General features: G+C 35.7%; 4 protein-coding genes and 1 pseudogene across 5 annotated transcripts; 1 reads left to right on the plus strand and 4 right to left on the minus strand.

Annotated features, from left to right (window-relative positions):
* Positions 1-52: 52 nt before the first annotated feature.
* On the minus strand, positions 53-2271 carry LOC18016847 (histone H3-like centromeric protein CSE4). The gene is made up of 2 exons (XM_006399471.2): positions 1801-2271; positions 53-724 (listed from the first exon to the last, which is right to left on the minus strand). Exons 1-2 carry the CDS (start codon positions 2206-2208, stop codon positions 302-304), a joined length of 831 nt encoding a protein of 276 aa, XP_006399534.2. The 5' UTR covers positions 2209-2271; the 3' UTR covers positions 53-301.
* A 1308-nt stretch (positions 2272-3579) lies between these two features.
* On the plus strand, positions 3580-5129 carry LOC18016848 (putative clathrin assembly protein At5g10410). Its single transcript, XM_006399472.2, has 2 exons — positions 3580-4117; positions 4247-5129. The coding sequence occupies exons 1-2, from the start codon at positions 3705-3707 to the stop codon at positions 4941-4943; spliced, it is 1110 nt and encodes a 369-aa protein (XP_006399535.1). The 5' UTR covers positions 3580-3704; the 3' UTR covers positions 4944-5129.
* A 49-nt stretch (positions 5130-5178) lies between these two features.
* Positions 5179-8627, minus strand: LOC112086683 (annotated as a pseudogene).
* A 753-nt stretch (positions 8628-9380) lies between these two features.
* Positions 9381-12208, minus strand: LOC18016850 (protein DETOXIFICATION 28). Of its 2 annotated transcripts, none has more exons than XM_024155714.1 (9): positions 11927-12208; positions 11546-11833; positions 10781-11034; positions 10605-10670; positions 10414-10470; positions 10043-10281; positions 9844-9962; positions 9664-9753; positions 9381-9567 (listed from the first exon to the last, which is right to left on the minus strand). In XM_024155714.1, exons 1-9 carry the CDS (start codon positions 12206-12208, stop codon positions 9511-9513), a joined length of 1452 nt encoding a protein of 483 aa, XP_024011482.1. In that variant the 3' UTR covers positions 9381-9510. The 2 variants fall into 2 exon arrangements, with proteins under 2 accessions (XP_024011482.1, XP_006399537.1); XM_006399474.2 differs by having other exon boundaries at positions 10605-10691.
* A 1368-nt stretch (positions 12209-13576) lies between these two features.
* LOC18016851 (protein DETOXIFICATION 28) lies at positions 13577-16618 on the minus strand. Its single transcript, XM_006399475.2, has 9 exons — positions 16307-16618; positions 15907-16194; positions 15134-15387; positions 14906-14992; positions 14748-14804; positions 14222-14460; positions 14006-14124; positions 13841-13930; positions 13577-13733 (listed from the first exon to the last, which is right to left on the minus strand). Exons 1-9 carry the CDS (start codon positions 16574-16576, stop codon positions 13677-13679), a joined length of 1461 nt encoding a protein of 486 aa, XP_006399538.1. The 5' UTR covers positions 16577-16618; the 3' UTR covers positions 13577-13676.
* Positions 16619-17652: the final 1034 nt, after the last annotated feature.

Raw genomic sequence — 17652 nt, forward strand, 5'->3', positions numbered from 1 at the left:
TTTTGCAGAACTACAAAGATTGAGCGATTTAACGCGTAGAGACCCGTACATAAATTAAAGAAAAACAAAATATTTCAAGTAAATTGGGCAATAAGTTATAATAAACAAAAGAAACTCTGGTTGGGACATTTCGTCGAACATCTTGAGTACTATCCTAACAAAGGCGTAATCTAAACAAACCCAGAATAAGAAACGAGCAAAGCTCTACACTTCTAAGAACCCATTAGCTAAACGCAAATAAAAATCCCAGAAATAAACTGCCCATTAACGAACTAAACAAAGCTAGATCGCACAAGAGTCTTCAAGCTCTTTCACCTCTGATCCTCCTTGCGAGCTGGATATCCTTAGGCATGATGGTGACCCTCTTGGCGTGAATCGCACAAAGGTTAGTATCCTCGAACAGACCAACAAGGTAAGCCTCGGCCGCCTCTTGTAACGCAGCGACGGCGCTGCTCTGGAACCTCAGATCCGTCTTGAAATCCTGAGCAATCTCACGAACCAGACGCTGGAACGGAAGCTTACGGATCAGAAGCTCAGTGCTCTTCTGATACTTCCTGATCTCTCTCAAAGCCACAGTTCCTGGACGGAATCTGTGCGGCTTCTTGACTCCACCAGTGGCCGGAGCGGATTTCCTCGCCGCCTTCGTCGCAAGCTGCTTCCTTGGGGCTTTGCCTCCGGTGGACTTCCTAGCTGTTTGCTTGGTTCTAGCCATTACGAAATCAAACAATCACTACGAAGAAGCTAATTGGTCGAATTTTCTTCTTCTAGAGAAAGAGAATGCGAAATTTGGTGATGAAGAGTAGAGGAGAAGATGGGTTGCTTTTATGGGAAGAGAAATTGGCGGTGAGCTAAAAAACTGGAGTAAAAAACTTGGAGGGAGTTTTCCTGAAATTTTGTTTTGGAGGGAAAAGTATTGTCTTGTCCGTTGGATTAAAAGTAGTATCGACGGCTGAGGATTTCAATCCGTGTGATTCCTTTATCAACTAATTAAAACACTCCGATCACCTATCCGTGTGATGTATTATCAACCAATTAAAATCATCCTTTTCCAGAACACGCTACCTTTTGCGCTTCTTCCAAATTTTTTTCAAGTTTTTAGCGCCACTTGAAAATTTTGGACAAATATCAGAAGTTCAGAACGAACTTATTTCAAATAGTTAGTAAACTTTTTGTACTTCGCGTTACAAATCCGAGAAAATATTTTACTCTATAAATCTGTGAAATAACTAAATAATTAAGAGAAATTAAATCTCTACAGGACATACGATCGCGCTTCTTACTGATTATAAATCTGTGAAATAACTAAATAATTAAGAGAAATTAAATCTCTACAGGACAGAAATTAACGATTTTTGGCTGTGACGGCATGAGAACATGTTCTAAAATTTTACTTCTGATAAACTTTTTTGTTTGATTATTTGTAATTTGAATCAAAAATTTGAGCTGAGAATCTTGAATGTTGCAGATAGAGTAAACTACTTTGACGTATATCATAGATCTGGAAGCAAACTCAAAGCGAAATACTGCAAATAATAGTACTATAACTGAATCTAAATTGACAAATTGAAATTGTGGTAGAATTTATAATAACAGTAGATTGATACTCATTTGCGCATTGCATCGAACAACTTAAAGACAAATCTAAGCAAAAGACTACAGACACTCGTAAACCAAATCTAAAACCGTGACAATAGTTAAAAAGGATTTACATATCCGAGATAAGAGGCAAACAAGTGAAACCCAAAAGTAGCAAATGCATTGCTAGACTAGAATGTAGAGATCGTCTTCTTCTTTCACTTAAGCCCTCTCGCCTCTAATCCTCCTCGCAAGCTGAATATCCTTAGGCATGATTGTAACCCTCTTAGCGTGAATCGCACAAAGGTTAGTATCCTCGAACAGACCAACCAAGTAAGCCTCAGCTGCCTCCTGAAGAGCCGCGACGGCGCTGCTCTGGAACCTCAGATCCGTCTTGAAATCCTGAGCGATCTCACGAACAAGTCTCTGGAAAGGAAGCTTGCGAATCAGAAGCTCTGTGCTCTTCTGATACTTCCTGATCTCTCTCAACGCCACCGTTCCTGGACGGAATCTGTGTGGCTTCTTCACTCCTCCGGTAGCCGGAGCCGATTTCCTCGCCGCCTTCGTCGCGAGCTGCTTCCTTGGAGCCTTTCCTCCGGTGGATTTCCTTGCGGTTTGCTTGGTACGAGCCATTTGCGATTATCTTAAAAAGGAATGTTACTCAATTTAATTTTTGATTTGCAGAGAATGTGATCGGTGTGCATTGAGCGAGGATGGGATGTGTTATTTATAAGGGTTGAAGGGAGAGAGGATGTATTTGGTTTTTGAACCGTTAGATCTTCTGGATTATCGACGGTTAAGATTGTTTGTATCTTTGCTATCCGCGTCATTGTTTACTGACCAATCAGAATCACTTTTGTAGCGCCCGAGTATTTTTTCTTTTTTTTTTTTACACGAATGTGTGTCGTCCGATTTATTTCCAGAAATTAATGACATTGAAAATTGAAATATTTTTCATAATTAAAAAAAAAAGACATGTACAAAAACTCAGAAACTCTTTTTTTGGGTTGATGTAATGAGTAATCCATATTTATACTTGGAAGTTGGAACAAAATAAATTATAATAAACTTGGATTCTATAGCCTTCAATTGTTAAGCTATATGGATCCTAATTGTGGTCGTTTCTCATCTCAAATTGAATCTAGAGTTTGTCTTTTGCTAGAGCCGTTGAAGTTCTGATAAGTTAGATAAATCCGAAGGCTGATATTGATGTTAGTATTACGAAACTCTCAGGCCCCAAAAAAAAAAAAAAACTCTCAAGCCCAAGGCAATCGCATGTAAGAGACGACGACCATCCAGCCAGCATGCTCTAAACTATGGTCAATGCCGAATGGCACATATAACAATAATAGATGAATTATTCTTATAGATGCAAGCTAGACTTTACCAGTTTGGTCTCAACATATTTTTATTGATATATAAATTCATACTGATAATTTAAAAATTTTGGGGACGACATTTTTTGTTTGTTTAGTGTGAATTGAATTCGCTTGTGGCTAGTTGTGCAATTGCGCCATCTACCGACATATTTTATGTTCAATTTTTTCTGTAAAAAAAAAAAAAAAAAAACCATGGAGCAACTTAAATATACTCAATTGCCAAATCACCTAATACATCAACCCCAAGTTATTTTAGCTTAATCTTACAAAACTATCTTTGGCAATTGAGTAGACTATGTCGGCAGATGGTTCAAATGCCAAATCTTTGGTGATCTCTTAGCTTTTATGGTTTCTAATTTTCTTTATTGATATGATATATAACATTTTACAAGTTATTATTAAAAATTATTATTACGTTAGCAAATAATATTATAGTTGGTCTGATATGTGACGTTGACTATGAACTTGTCCTGTTTAATAGTATAGTAGTAGGTTAAAAAAATGAACTGACGGCTTTGGAAATAGAAGATATATACAAAACTAAGAGTGGAAAAAGGAAATAATCAAATATGGATATTTTCAGAAGCATAGCCACATATATGATATATTAAGATTATTTTTCCTAAAATAAAAAAGGAAACTATCAGAGAAAAGAAAAACGAATCAAACCTTGACGCCTACAAGAAATCAAACACATAAGTAATCAAACGAGGCAGTTTCGTTTCTTATTCTTTCCTTTCCGCTAAGAGAATGACAAAACTAAAATCTCTCATAATCGGGAAAGTCAAAGACAAAGCTTCAATAGGCAAAGTCAGATTGTTTCATAGTTTCAGTTCTAAAGCCGTCAAGAACATTCACTTAGCCCTTTTGAAATCAACGACTCATACTTGTCACAAACCACCCGATAGCAACTATGTCTCCGACGTTATCTCTTACTCCAACAGCCGTCATGGTCCGGCAGCTTTCGCGGCGGTTATGTGGAGGTTGCGAGTCACAAAGGACGCTTTCGTGGCCACCAAATCTCTCATCGTCTTCCACAAACTTATCAAATCATCGAGAGACAATTTCCAAGGACTTGATCGTGGACGGAACAATCTAAAACTAAATGATTTCTCCGACGTTTCTTCTAATCTCACCATAGAGTTGTCTCGATGGGTTAAATGGTATATTTCCTTTTTTATTTTATTTTTATTTTTGATTTTGACATCTATCTAATTTTCTGGACTAAAAAAAATTATTTGAACTGGTCCATACCGACTGTGGATATTATAACATTTATATGTTTATTTTAGGTATGCATTATATTTGGATCGTCTCTCATGGATTTCGAAGGTATTAGGGTCTTTTCCAAATCTATTGGAGAGCTCAAAAGAGAAATCTATAGAGAAAGATTGTGTTTCGTCTTATAAAACCGGGTTTATAATGAGACAAACAGAATCTCTTGTGAGTTTCTTTGAACATATATGCACCAGACCGGAGACTCCACCTTTGTTCCAAAACAAGATCGTTGACGAGATCAGAGAGCTCGTGATTCAAGACTACTTCACGGTTGTGAGATTGGTTATGATACGGCTTCAAGTGTTGAGTGAAAGATTGATTAAACCGGGTATCGAAGCTGTTGGTGATTCCGGTTCAAACGATTTGAGGTTGGTTTTGTTGAGAATTGAAGAATGCAAGAAGAGTCTGAGTGGATTATTTTGGCGTTGCAGACGTTTGGCAGAAGATTTTTGGTGTATGGTGGAGATTTTGAAGGCCGAGACGGTAATTAACGATAGGGCGATGGTTGAATTTTCCGGTTCGGTTCAGACTACGGTTAATGACGATGAGGAGATGGTCGAATTGGCATGTTCGGTTCAGACCGAATGGGTAATATTCAGCGACTCCGAGTCAGCAACGGACGAGGTTGTAAATTGTGATTCTGAGTGGGTAACATTTGATGACCCCATGGGATTAACTAATGAACCGGTCCGGTTCAGCCTATATACATAACATTTGACAACTGGTTGGCCCAGTTAGGCGAGAAAAGATCCGGTTTACACTTGGTAAGGAGTCTTGCTACGAACATACATATCAACGGTTCACGTTTTAGTTTGGTTTTTGTCTGGAAAGGGATGTGTTTTTTTTTTATTATTATTATGCTTAATTTCTTCCTTATTCACAAAGACAAGAAAAAAAAAAGTAATAGTGATTCCGTATGTAAATAACGAAATTTGTGAAGTGAAAGTGTGCTGAATTTCTTATTGTATTCAATATTCATAAAGAAAACAAATCGGCCATTACTCCGGTTCCGGCTTAGAATACCGAACCAGATACTACACCGATACACTAGTTGACCATTTAGTTGGGTCTACTTTACTCAATATTCATTAACAATACAAAAACCGTCATTGAAATGATGCGATATGTTTGCTCATTAGAGCTGAATTAACTAACTTTTGGAATGTATATGTCTAGTTAATTTACAATCTTCAATTTCTTGGGTTTGCGACGGACCATTTCTTAACGCGAACACTTGCCTTTTGTGCCTAAAATTTTGAAATAAACGACAAAACAATTGTTAGAAGACATACACATGAAAAAACCATAGACGCAAACCCGAAGCAATAAACAAAAAGGGAATTAAGTTACCTCTTTCTCCCAGTCACATCTGATAACTATAAAAATCAATATCAAAGTCTGAATCGCGGTTCCTCCAAATATCATACCAGCCCAAATGCCCTATCACCAAAGAAAAAAACAATATAGATATGTAGAAATTAACTTTATTAATTGCTAGTTGTTTAGAAGAAAAAAAAGATTGCTAGTTTTGATATCAAATAAATAAAGAAAAATTTGATATCAAATAAATAAAGAAAAAATGGGTTACCTTGACACCAAACTTGAAAATCCAGCCCATGACAAATCCGAGAGGAAGTCCAATGAAATAGTAACATCCCAAATTTATGTATGCCACAAAGGATTGCCAACCCGAACCAATTGCAACTCCTAATCAAAAGTCAAAAAGTCAACGCATAAACCGTTTACTCAGTTTGGGATAATAAAAAAAGGTAATTTGTTTATGAGGCGTACCGGAAAGAACCGGTTGGACACTGTTGAGAAGAATCGTAAATGCTAAAAGAATAGAGAGATCATTGACTGCTTTTATGACGATTTCACTTGAAGAGAAAATCCAGCCGATTTGATCATGAAGAAATACTATAAGCACTGAAAATATTATTCCAATGATTAACGATTGTATCACTGATATAATCATCGCAAATCTTGCTTTTTTTCCATTGCCTGCTCCTAATTCATTCGCCACTCGTACACTACAAAAACATGTTTTCATATCAATCATTGTTATTATAGACACATGGCCAATCAATTGTATAGCAACAAGCAATAACTTATTTAGGACAACACACTTTTCCGCCCGACACGACCATACATTTTGAATAGTAAAATTTTTATGACTCATTATATTCACCTATTCAAAATATACTATGCACACCTAATATAGAATTGATCTTATAAACGGTTATTTATAAGCCATGAACTAGTCTAACCACATCTATCCAGCCATTAAATCATGAATCATATAAACTGAACTAAAAAAGTCTAAAAAAAGTTAAAGTACTACTTATAAATAAAGATGAAAGATTGGTTATACCCGGTTCCGGCGAGGAAAGCAATTGGGATCATCATTTCCAAACCATTTATCGACATGCTGCCAATGACAATCATAATTATAGCTTTGTTCAGAACAAAATGTGATGGGAGATATAAAAAAAGTTCATATAAAGTAATATATCAACCTCCAATGTATATTTGACGTACCATATAGACAAAGAGTCGACAGCAATTTTTGTATCCTTCAGATTCCCAGTCATCACAATCAAAATCTTATAATACCAACTCTCCAAGCTGTTTCGATAAAAATCTACCGTAAGAAGTTGTGTTTCCATTAGTTAACCAAAAAAATAAATGCAAAGCAAATGGCGTTTAACTAATACAGTACCAAAGCATGATTCCGGAAGAAGCAGAGAGCTTAGCGAATTCCCATAGTTCGGTGAAAGCTTCGATGGAGTAACCGGTCCAAGTGACCGGACAACCTCCGCAAGTGGCATAAGTATATAAGATTAAGACATTGAGCCACCATGACACGTTAACAGTAGCCATGGTCCCTATGACTCCAGTTTAAGACCGTACACAAAAAGCCAGCACACAAATATGTGAACTACAAGTACTACTCCAGCCGTAAATGCAAGCACCTGGTGGCAATGTAAGAGAATATTAACCAAGCATCATCAGACTTGCTAGATTTCGGAGTAAATCGTTACGATCAAAGAAGAAGTGCTAGAACCAGCTGTCAAATAATCGGTTACCGAAATGAAGGAAATGAATTTTGGTGGGAAAACAAAAGTTTTCCTCATTATTGTTATTATTGTTACCAGCCAGAAAGAAAATAGTGGGAAATGTTTCTTCCTTACTCTATCTAAAAATCAACGGACAAGAACAATATTATTGTTTACAATGTACAACAGAAAGTAAATCTTGTTACTCTAATTGGACAGCATTTGATTATAATTTTTTTTTGTTAAATAATTATGTTATATATATTTTTGTGTACCAAAATTACTCTCTAACTATTTTCAATAACACGTTTTAAGGCTTTTTTGAATAGTGGTAGCGGATGGAGACCTTTTTTTGTTTTTTTTCTATATCTATTGCAAAAAATTTATCAAGATTCACACCATCTACCCCAAAAGCAGAGCCCTCTGGTCCACAAAACACTTGGAGTAACCTTTAAAAACTGAAGTTACATACCATATTCTTGAGCTGGCATTGGAGGAATCGATTAAGAGGGAAAAAGAAGGCAAATGCAAAATGGACAGGAATGACCCAAACGGCGATAATACCGGAGAGCTCTGCGATGTCGTCAGGCTGGCCGAAGAACTTAAGAATTGGGGACGTAAAGATGTACATAGGGAGGAGCAAGACGGAGCATAAAAACAGAACAATCCAAGATCGTTGCATATATACTCCCAACATGTCATACTTCTTGGCTCCAAACGCTTGACCGCACAGCGTTTCCAACGCACTCGCCATTCCAAGCTGCATATATATATATATATATATATATATATATATATTTCTTCATAAATTAAACACTATATAATATAAGTCAAGAGAAAATGTTTATATCATGTGTGCGTGTGGTATATACGAGGAGGCCGAAGTTGAATCCGATGATGACGTTGTTGACGATGGAGATGGCGGCGAGTTCGAGCTCGCCGAGGTGGCCAGCGAACGCCTGAGTGATGACGAGGATCGAGTAGGTCGAGGCTCTTGTGAATATGGCTGGTCCAACGATACGCCATAGCTTCTTCATCTCCGTCCATATTCTTCTCTTTATCTCTCCGCCTTCCTCCTCCGTCGCATTTTGATCCCTTAGTAGGGGAATTCTCGTCGTCTCTACACCTTCTGCTTCGTCGTCTTTGTCTCCCATCGCCGATCTTTCTGTAAATAAATTAAAAAAATCAAGAAAGTAGAGTAGATGAGGGAACATATACGTGATGTGGTGATTTATTTGCCATGAGTGGAGACGACGCCACGACGTGCGCCACACGGCCCACACCAGTGACGTACGGAGCTAGAAATTTAATTTAACTATTACTATACAAAGATAGATAGTCTCGTAGACCAAAAACAAAAAAAAAAGTCTCGTGACTCTCGTGTTTCGTTTATATATATTTTTTCTGTATAAAACCATATAAGTATTTTTTTCCTTGTATGACCATAAATCTTAGATTTATAGAAGGACCAAATTATAGACATATAATCATATTTAATAAACATCATCATCATCCCATCTAAGTATTTAACATAGCAAACACAATTATGAAAATAACATATAACACATAAATGTATTGAAGTTTATGGAACTTCAGTTTGCTTGCATTTTGTTTAGTAAACTGGGAGATGTGTCAGATTCTGATTAGTAAATTTTAAATCTAATCTTTAAAATTCTATAAAAAATCATTAACTTCAAACTTCAATTCCCAACCATATATATGGGCCGGGACTTCAATACCCCAACCAATTTGACTGAGAGAGAATTGATAATACGTGAGAAATTATTGGCTTGGCCAACTTTGATGTACATAGTAGAGAACTCCAGATTAAAACTAGAACTTGAAGAGCTAGCCAACGTTTTGGTCTTTAGGGTACTCGTGAATAATGAATGGAGTGTAATAAACGAGTCAACGTGGCCGGGTTGACTTCGATATTGAATGTAATTATGCTTAATTTGAGGTTTATGGAATGATATTGGATTTGTTGTTTCAGGAATCAATATGGCCAATTTGTCAAAAACTTTGATCATATACGCGCGCACGATACTTAGATTTTTTTTTTTATTTTTAAGATAAGCATACTGGTCACAGATTGGCAAATGATATTCAGTGGCTAGTTCTAAATAATTTAGAAAGGTCCGAATTTTTTTAAAATCCGTGGCCATGAATGATATTTGGTGCGAAAAGTCCGAAATACTTATTAATAATCTTCAATGCTATCTTCACTTTCTTGCCTCTGAATTTGACCATTTTTCAACGCGAACACTTGCTTTATGTGCCTACAAATTTGAAATAAATGACGAAACAATCACATTAACACACATATTTATAACAAATCATACACAGTACGTGAACAATAAAAAAAAAAGTGTTACCTCTTTCTCCCAGTCACATCTCATAACTATAAAAATTAATATCAAAGTCTGAATCGTGGTTCCTCCGAATATCATACCAGCCCAAATGCCCTATTAACATTAATCAGAATAGACATATGTGGATAGAGAGAACTTAATTTCAAATATCAAAACTTTGATAAATAAAGAAAATTGACTTACTCTAACACCAGACTTGAAAATCCAACCCATGACAAATCCAAGCGGAAGTCCAATGAAATAGTAACATCCTAAATTTATGTATGCCACGAATGATTGCCAACCCGAACCAACCGCAACTCCTAATCAAAAGTGAAACACTCAACACCCAAACCGTTGATCCGGTTTTAATCTTGAGATAAACGCATATTGTGTGACGTACCGGAAAGAACCGGTTGGACACTGTTGAGCAGAATCGTAAAGGCTAAAAGAATGGAGAGATTATTCACTGCGTTTATTACAATTTCACTTGAAGAGAAAATCCAACCAATTTGATCACGAAGATATACTACGAGCACCGAAAATATTATTCCAATGATTAATGATTGCATCACTGATATGATCATTGCAAATCTTGCCTTTTTCCCGTTGCCTGCTCCTAATTCATTCGCCACTCGTACACTACAAATACAAATTCAATCTTCTAAACGAGTATTTATAAGCCAAAAACTAGTCTAACCATATTTAAAGGCTCTTTAATTAATCATGAATAAAAAAACTGAACTAACGAAATTCAAAGTATCAATTGGTTACCCGGTCCCGGCAAAGAAAGCAAGTGGAATCATCATCTCCAAACCATTTATCGACATGCTGCCGATGAATATTGTAGTTATAATATTTGTTCAGAAAAAGATTTGAGAGGAAAATGTGATAAAAAAATTTCATACATAATATATGAAATTATTTATGAATCTCCAAAAGTACTATATATGCATGTGACGTACCATATAGACAAAGCATCGACAGCAATTTTTGTATCCTCCAGATTTCCAGTCATCACAATCAAAATCCTATAATACCAATACTCCAAGCTGTCTCGATAAAAATCTACCGTAAGAAGTATGTTCCCGTCAACTAAAAGAAAAATAATGCGACACAAGTGACGTATAAAGAGTAATACCAAAGCATGAGTCCAGAGGAAGCAGAGAGCTTAGCGAATTCCCATAGTTCGGTGAAAGCTTCGATGGAGTAACCGGTCCAAGTTAGTGGACAATTGCCGCAAGTGGCGTAAGTAAATAAGATGAAGACATTGAGCCACCATGACAAATTAACAGTAGCCATGGTCCCTATGACTCCAAGTTTAAGACCGTACACAAAAAGCCAGCACACAAATATGTGAGCTACAAGTGCCACAGCAGACGAAATTGCAATCACCTAGTATTGTATAAGAGAATGTTAACCAAACACATTAAGCAGTATAATTTTTTTTTTTTTTTTTGGTCAAAAAGCAGTATAATTAAATCAAGAAAATATCCATGTATCATTAGATTTCGAAGTAAATCGTTATGGTACAAATACTAGAACCAGCTGCCAAATAATAACTGTTCTTGTGATCTGGTTACCTAAACATAAGAAACGAATTAGGTGAAAACAAAATTTTCTCATTATTTCCACCGATCAATAAAATACAGTAATAACGAAAATGTTCCCAAAAAAAAATACATACAGTAATTATTCTTAAAATAGCAGAGTACAGGAACAACATAGTATTGCAAATTTGAACTTTATATAGATGTAGAACTAAAGTTGTAATAGTTTAATCCTCTTATCATCAGTTACTGTTTTTTTCACTATTTAATTATTCAATGTTCCTTTATGTGCCCCAAGATAAACCTCAATTTTTAAAGACTACGTATACAACATATTGTATTATTAACCTACATACCTTATTCTTGAGCTGACATTGATAGAATCGGCTGAGAGGGAAGAAGAAGGCAAACGCGAAATGGGTAGGAATGGCCCAAACAGCGATGGTACCAGAGAGCTCGGCGATGTCGTCAGGCTGGCCGAAGAACTTAAGAATCGGAGACGCAAAGAAGTACATAGGGAGGAGCAAGATTGAGAATAAGAAGAGAACAATCCAAGATCGCTGCATATACACTCCCAACATCTCATACTTCTTCGCTCCAAACGCTTGACCGCACAGCGTTTCCAACGCACTTGCCATTCCAAGCTGCATGTAAAGATACATATAGTTTCTTGATAAGTTAAACACTAATTATGGCATATAAGCCCAAAAAAGATTTCTATATGTGTGTGCATATACGAGGAGGCCGAGGTTGAAGCCGATGATGACGTTATTGATGATGGAGATGGCGGCGAGTTCGAGCTCGCCGAGGTGGCCAGCAAAGGCCTGAGTGATGACAAAGATCGAGTAGGTCGAGACTCTGGTGAATATGGCTGGTCCAACGATACGCCATAGCTTCTTTGTCTCCATCCATATCTCTCTCTTTGTTTCTCCATCTTCCTCCTTCGCTTCATCTTCATCCCTTAACAGAGGAATCCTTGCCTTATCCACACCTTCTGCTTCTTCTTCTCTCTCTCCCATTTTCTCGATTTTAACGATCGTGACGAGAGAGTGAAGATATTAGATGAGACTAAGAGAGGGGTTCACCAGAATATAATAATAATTTTTTTTTATTTAATTTGAAAATTATAATTTTCAATCAATCAGAATGCTCCATTTCGGATGATACCGTCTCTTCAGGTTCGTCGAGATGACACTGTCTCTTTAAAATTAAGCTCTTTTGTCTCAAAAACTGTGCCATGAACCTCTCTTGATCCTCTGATGTAGATATTCTAAAGCCTCTTGAGTAGAGACCCCACTACCTTCATGCTTTTTTGTTATGTTTTGTTTTGTTTTGTTTAAACTACTTTTCTGTCGCAATTCAACCAATAATAGGATCTGCATGTGTATTTTCAATCAAGACGATAAAAAAATAAGAACAAATTAAATTATATCATTTGTGGAACAAATTATACTGTTGTTGATACCAAATGCGGTGCGTCCTTGTTCTCTTCATTTATTTAATAACCTTTTCCAAAACATATATTAATTTTTTTTTTAAATTACTAGTTAATATTATAGATGATACAATTTTATCATAGGAAAAAATTCAATCACTCTAAATTTTAGAAAAGTTATTCAAAATTTGAGATGTATTTTACCTATTAGTTTTGACATTCAATTTGTATTCCATTCATTCTGTATCATTTGTTCCTTTAAGTTCCGCTTAGTTTATACTAATTACTACACATATTCCATTTGTTTAACACTATATCTGATTTGCTGTTATGATTTGGACCCACAGAATAATACAAATCTATATGATTTGCTGTTCTGTATCATTAATTTTTTTAAAAACAATATACAAATCTGTATTATTTTAACAGTTTTGCTTATATAGTACTTTTTCATACTCCATATAATATTTGTCTTTGATCAACAACTCAATCTCCCTCGTTTTACATGCCACTCACGTCCACAATCGCTTGATGTCATGGATTCAACAAAATCTTTTCCTACCTTTTAAATCAGTTTTCTATCGTTTATAATTAATGTTCCGTCTTAAAAAGCTATCACTCCCTCTGACCCACTCTTATAAATTAATGAAAATTTTCCTCATTCTATCTTTCTTTTTAAAAACTCTTGTGGATTTACCACTTTCATAAAGTGGTATCAATCTTGAAATTAGCACATTTTCTTCATGTCCGTTCAAACTTGTCTATAATATGTTTTACTTTATCCAAACCAAAACTACCATCTACCATATTGCATGCTTAAAGTTCTAAATCTAATCCCTTATGGTTAGATTTTCGCTTGAACATGGGATCATTATAAACCTAATCCGAAGTACGACTGATTTCATACGTAAATAAACTTCTTAAGAAAATACTGGAAAATGAAAGTGGTTTTGATTCCTTATTCGTATGTAGCGGTACAAACCAGTCATTCTTCCGGTTTAGGTTTACAAAACCAAACTATATATTACACAAATATATACAAGTTGCCCATTTCAATTTCTTGTCTCAGAGGCCGACCATTTCTTAACACGAACACTTGCTTTTTGTGCCTACGATTTTGACACAAATGACGAAACAGTTGTATCAGATGTCATACATGAAGAAAATCGATATCATATACGCGAAACAAAAGCAATTAACAATAAAATTGAGTTACCTCCTCTTCCCAGTCACATCTCGTAACAATAAAAATCAATATCAATGTCTGAATCGCGGTTCCTCCGAATATCATGCCAGCCCAAATGCCCTAATCACAATAGACATACGTAGAGAGACAACTAACCTTCAAATATTGAAATTTATTATATAAAATCCGGGTTACCTTGACACCAGACTTGAAAATCCAGCCCATGACAAATCCGAGTGGAAGTCCAATGACATAGTAACATCCCAAATTTATGTATGCCACAAATGATTGCCAACCCGAACCAACCACAACACCTAATTAAAAAAAAAAATCAAAAGTCACCAACTCACACCATACATTCTTTGACCCGGTTTATTTGGAGTAGCAACAAAAATTGGTTTTGAGGCGTACCGGAAAGAACCGGTTGGACACTGTTGAGAAGAATCGTGAAGGCTAAAAGAATAGAAAGATTATTGACTGCTTTTATGACAGTTTCACTTGAAGAGAAAATCCAACCGATTTGATCATGAAGAAATAAGACAAGCACCGAAAATATTATTCCAATGATTAGCGATTGTGTCACTGATATGGTCATCGCAAATCTTGCTCTATTTCCGTTGCCTGCTCCTAATTCATTCGCTACTCGTACGCTACATAATAAACAAGGTATCACATTAATTATTGTTATATATACATATCAACTAAACTAGCGAAAACAAATTTTGGACGACACACTATTTTATGGTAAGATTTTGACACAACAATTCTTTTTTTTTTTTGACAAACACAGCCATAAATTTAATGGTCAGATTTTAATGAGTACTATAATCAGATCTAACCTGTCTTTAGATTATGAGTAATATCAACCGAACCAAAAAAAAAAATTAAAATGTATCTGTACGATAGCTATTAAAATAAGAGATTGGTTAGTGGTTACCCGGTCCCGGCGAAGAAAGCAAGCGGGATCATCATCTCCAAACCATTTATCGACATACTGGCGATAAAAATTGTAAGTTGTAAAATTTGTTTAGAAAAATATGTACGTTAATTAGAATGGTGAAAGCAAGAACAAAAAATGATAAATATTTGACGTACCATATAGACAAAGAGTCGACAGCAATTTTTGTATCCTTGAGATTTCCAGTCATCACAATTAAAATCTTATAATACCAACTCTCCAAACTGTTTCGATAAATATCAACCGTAAGAATGTTACAAAAGAGAAAAAAAAAATATATCAACCGTAAGAAGTTGTGTTGCAATCCATGTATATATTAGAAAAAAAAAAAGATGCGACTCAAGTGGCGTTTAACGAATAAATACCAAATCATGATTCCAGAGGAGACAGAGAGTTTAGCGAATTCCCATAGTCCGGTGAAAGCTTCCATGGAGAAACCGGTCCAAGTGAGAGGACAACCACCGCATGTGGTGTAAGTAAACATTATGAAGATATTAAGCCACCACGCCACGTTAACAGTAGCCATGGTGCCTATGACTCCAAGTTTAAAACCGTACACAAAGAGAAAGCACACAAATATGTGAACTACAAGTGCCACTCCAGACGAAATTGCAATCACCTGGTAATGTAGCAGAATATATATTTTTATCAACCAAACACATTTAGCAATATTAATATCAAGAAAATATTCAGTCATTAGACTTCGGAGTAAATGGTTATGCTACAAATGCTAGAACTAGCTGTCAAAATATATTTGTGATTGTGACTGGTTACCTAAATGAAGGAAACGAATTAGATGAATAAATGTTTTCCTCCTTATTTTCACCAATTTTTTTTTAAAAATAAACACTAATCTATGGAAAATACTAGAGTACAAGAACAACATAATATTAGTAGTCAACTACTTTATAATATAGAACTAAAATTGAGATCTTTTCCTCTAATCTCTCCACTATTAATAGTTGTACGTTCCTTTCGTTACTCTGATTACAAACCATTCAAATCCTGTAAGTTCCCCCAAAATAATTAACCATCCAAATAGTTTTAAAACGTTACTAAGAAGTCTGACCTATTAGAACCAATAAAAAAAAGCTATCTAGCTACTACGGAACACATTTCAAATCTCAAGTTACCTAACCTTATTCTTGAGCTGGGATTGGAGGAATCTGTTGAGAGGGAAAATGAAGGCAAACGCAAAATGGATAGGAATAACCCAAATGGCGATGGTACCAGATAGCTCGGCGATGTCGTCAGGCTGGCCAAAGAACTTAAGAATCGGAGACGCAAAGAAGTACATAGGGAGGAGCAATATGGAGAATAAGAAGGAAACAATCCAAGATCGTTGCAAATACACTCCCAACATGTCATAGTTCTTCGCTCCAAACGCTTGACCGCACAGCGTTTCCAACGCACTCGCCATTCCAAGCTGCATGCAAAGATATATACAGTTTCTTCATAAGTTAAACATTAATTATAGCATATGATTAATTAAGCCAAACTAATTAAAAAGGTTAATTTCTAAATGTGTGTAGTTATACGAGGAGGCTGAAGTTGAAGCCAATGGTGACGTTGTTCACGATGGAGATGGCGGCGAGTTCGAGCTCGCCGAGGTGGCCAGCGAAGGCTTGAGTGATGACGAAGACTAAGTAGGTCGAGATTCTGGTGAAGATGGCTGGTCCAACGATCCGCCATAGCTTCTTCGTCTCCACCCATATTTCTCCTTCTTTCTCCTCCGCCGCATTTTTGTCCCTTAACAGAGGAATCCTCGCTTGCTCTACACCTTGTGCTTCGTCGCCTGTCTCTCCCATCACCGAGCTTTTTGAGAATTATAATAAATAAAAATTAAGAGGTAGATGAGACTTGAGAGCAGATACGTGATGATATAGAGTAATAAATAATATATATTATTTAGTCATTTTTCATATTTTTATTCGTATATAAAGGTGTTAGCAAACTTTAGCATTTTCATACTGTTCATCACGATTTTGTCTATGTTACATACGGCGTTTGTTTTGGGTACGAATAGATACACAAAAAAATTATAAAGAAGTCAAATCGTCGTTTCAAACCAAAATGCGAAATTTTTTTAACACTTTTAAAAAGTATTAGAAAATTGATGGACGTATAAAAAGTGACTATATATGCAAATATGTCTTCTATTTAAAAATAAACAATCTTTCTTATTGTCTTCTTTCATTGTTTGATTCCAATATATTACATATCTTTTGTCTTTGATCAACAACTCAATGTTGACAAAAATAAAAGTATCAACAACTCAATTTCCTTCGTTATACTTATATATGCCATGTACGTCCACACTGCTTGATGTCGCGGATTCAACAACTTCTTTTTATCTTTATTTTATCCTTCACATTTTATTTCATTATATCTAATGTAATAATTTCTTCTGCTATGTAGATCCGAGTCACTTCACGCTTATAGATTAATTGTTGCAAAATCCAGAAGAAATAAAATATATGAAAGGAGACGTGAAAGCAAGCGTATTCCTAACCAGTCACGCCATTGATTTGGGTTTCGGTTTACAAAGTTCAAAACGGATATACCGAATAACTGGTTTCCTAACTCCAGTTGATTATTCATATAAGACATAGATCGAATAACCAAAAAAAAAAACATATTTGAATATGTTGTTCAATTTCTTGCGTCCGATAGGCCTCTACTATTGCTTTTTCCATCGCTGATTTTTTTTTTTTTTTTTATCTGCTTTTGCTTAAAGGAAATTAAATATAAAATACGAGACTTGATCGAAACGTGAATCACATTTGAAGAAAACATATAGCAGTATATTTTCTTACTACGGGTAAGTAGCAATAAATATTGGTTAATTTCCTATACTCCTCTTTCATTGAATTCCTCCGACAAA

The sequence above is a fragment of the Eutrema salsugineum genome, unplaced genomic scaffold (assembly GCF_000478725.1).
Source record: "Eutrema salsugineum unplaced genomic scaffold, Eutsalg1_0 scaffold_2, whole genome shotgun sequence".
In the NCBI taxonomy this organism is placed as follows: domain Eukaryota; kingdom Viridiplantae; phylum Streptophyta; class Magnoliopsida; order Brassicales; family Brassicaceae; genus Eutrema; species Eutrema salsugineum.

Coding starts and splice junctions, on each gene's coding strand:
- LOC18016847 (XM_006399471.2), bottom strand. CDS start 2,208: ATGGCTCGTACCAAGCAAACCGCAAGGAAATCCACCGGAGGAAAGGCT. Junction 725..1,800: donor GGATTAGAGGCGAGAGGGCT/TAAGTGAAAGAA, acceptor TCGTAGTGATTG/TTTGATTTCGTAATGGCTAG.
- LOC18016851 (XM_006399475.2), bottom strand. CDS start 16,576: ATGGGAGAGACAGGCGACGAAGCACAAGGTGTAGAGCAAGCGAGGATT. Junction 14,993..15,133: donor TCCTCTGGAATCATGATTTG/GTATTTATTCGT, acceptor TTATCGAAACAG/TTTGGAGAGTTGGTATTATA. Junction 14,125..14,221: donor TGTCCAACCGGTTCTTTCCG/GTACGCCTCAAA, acceptor TTTTTTAATTAG/GTGTTGTGGTTGGTTCGGGT.
- LOC18016850 (XM_006399474.2), bottom strand. CDS start 12,208: ATGGGAGAGAGAGAAGAAGAAGCAGAAGGTGTGGATAAGGCAAGGATT. Junction 10,471..10,604: donor GTCGATGCTTTGTCTATATG/GTACGTCACATG, acceptor ATTCATCGGCAG/CATGTCGATAAATGGTTTGG. Junction 10,282..10,413: donor GCTTTCTTTGCCGGGACCGG/GTAACCAATTGA, acceptor TTGTATTTGTAG/TGTACGAGTGGCGAATGAAT.
- LOC18016848 (XM_006399472.2), top strand. CDS start 3,705: ATGACAAAACTAAAATCTCTCATAATCGGGAAAGTCAAAGACAAAGCT. Junction 4,118..4,246: donor TTGTCTCGATGGGTTAAATG/GTATATTTCCTT, acceptor TGTTTATTTTAG/GTATGCATTATATTTGGATC.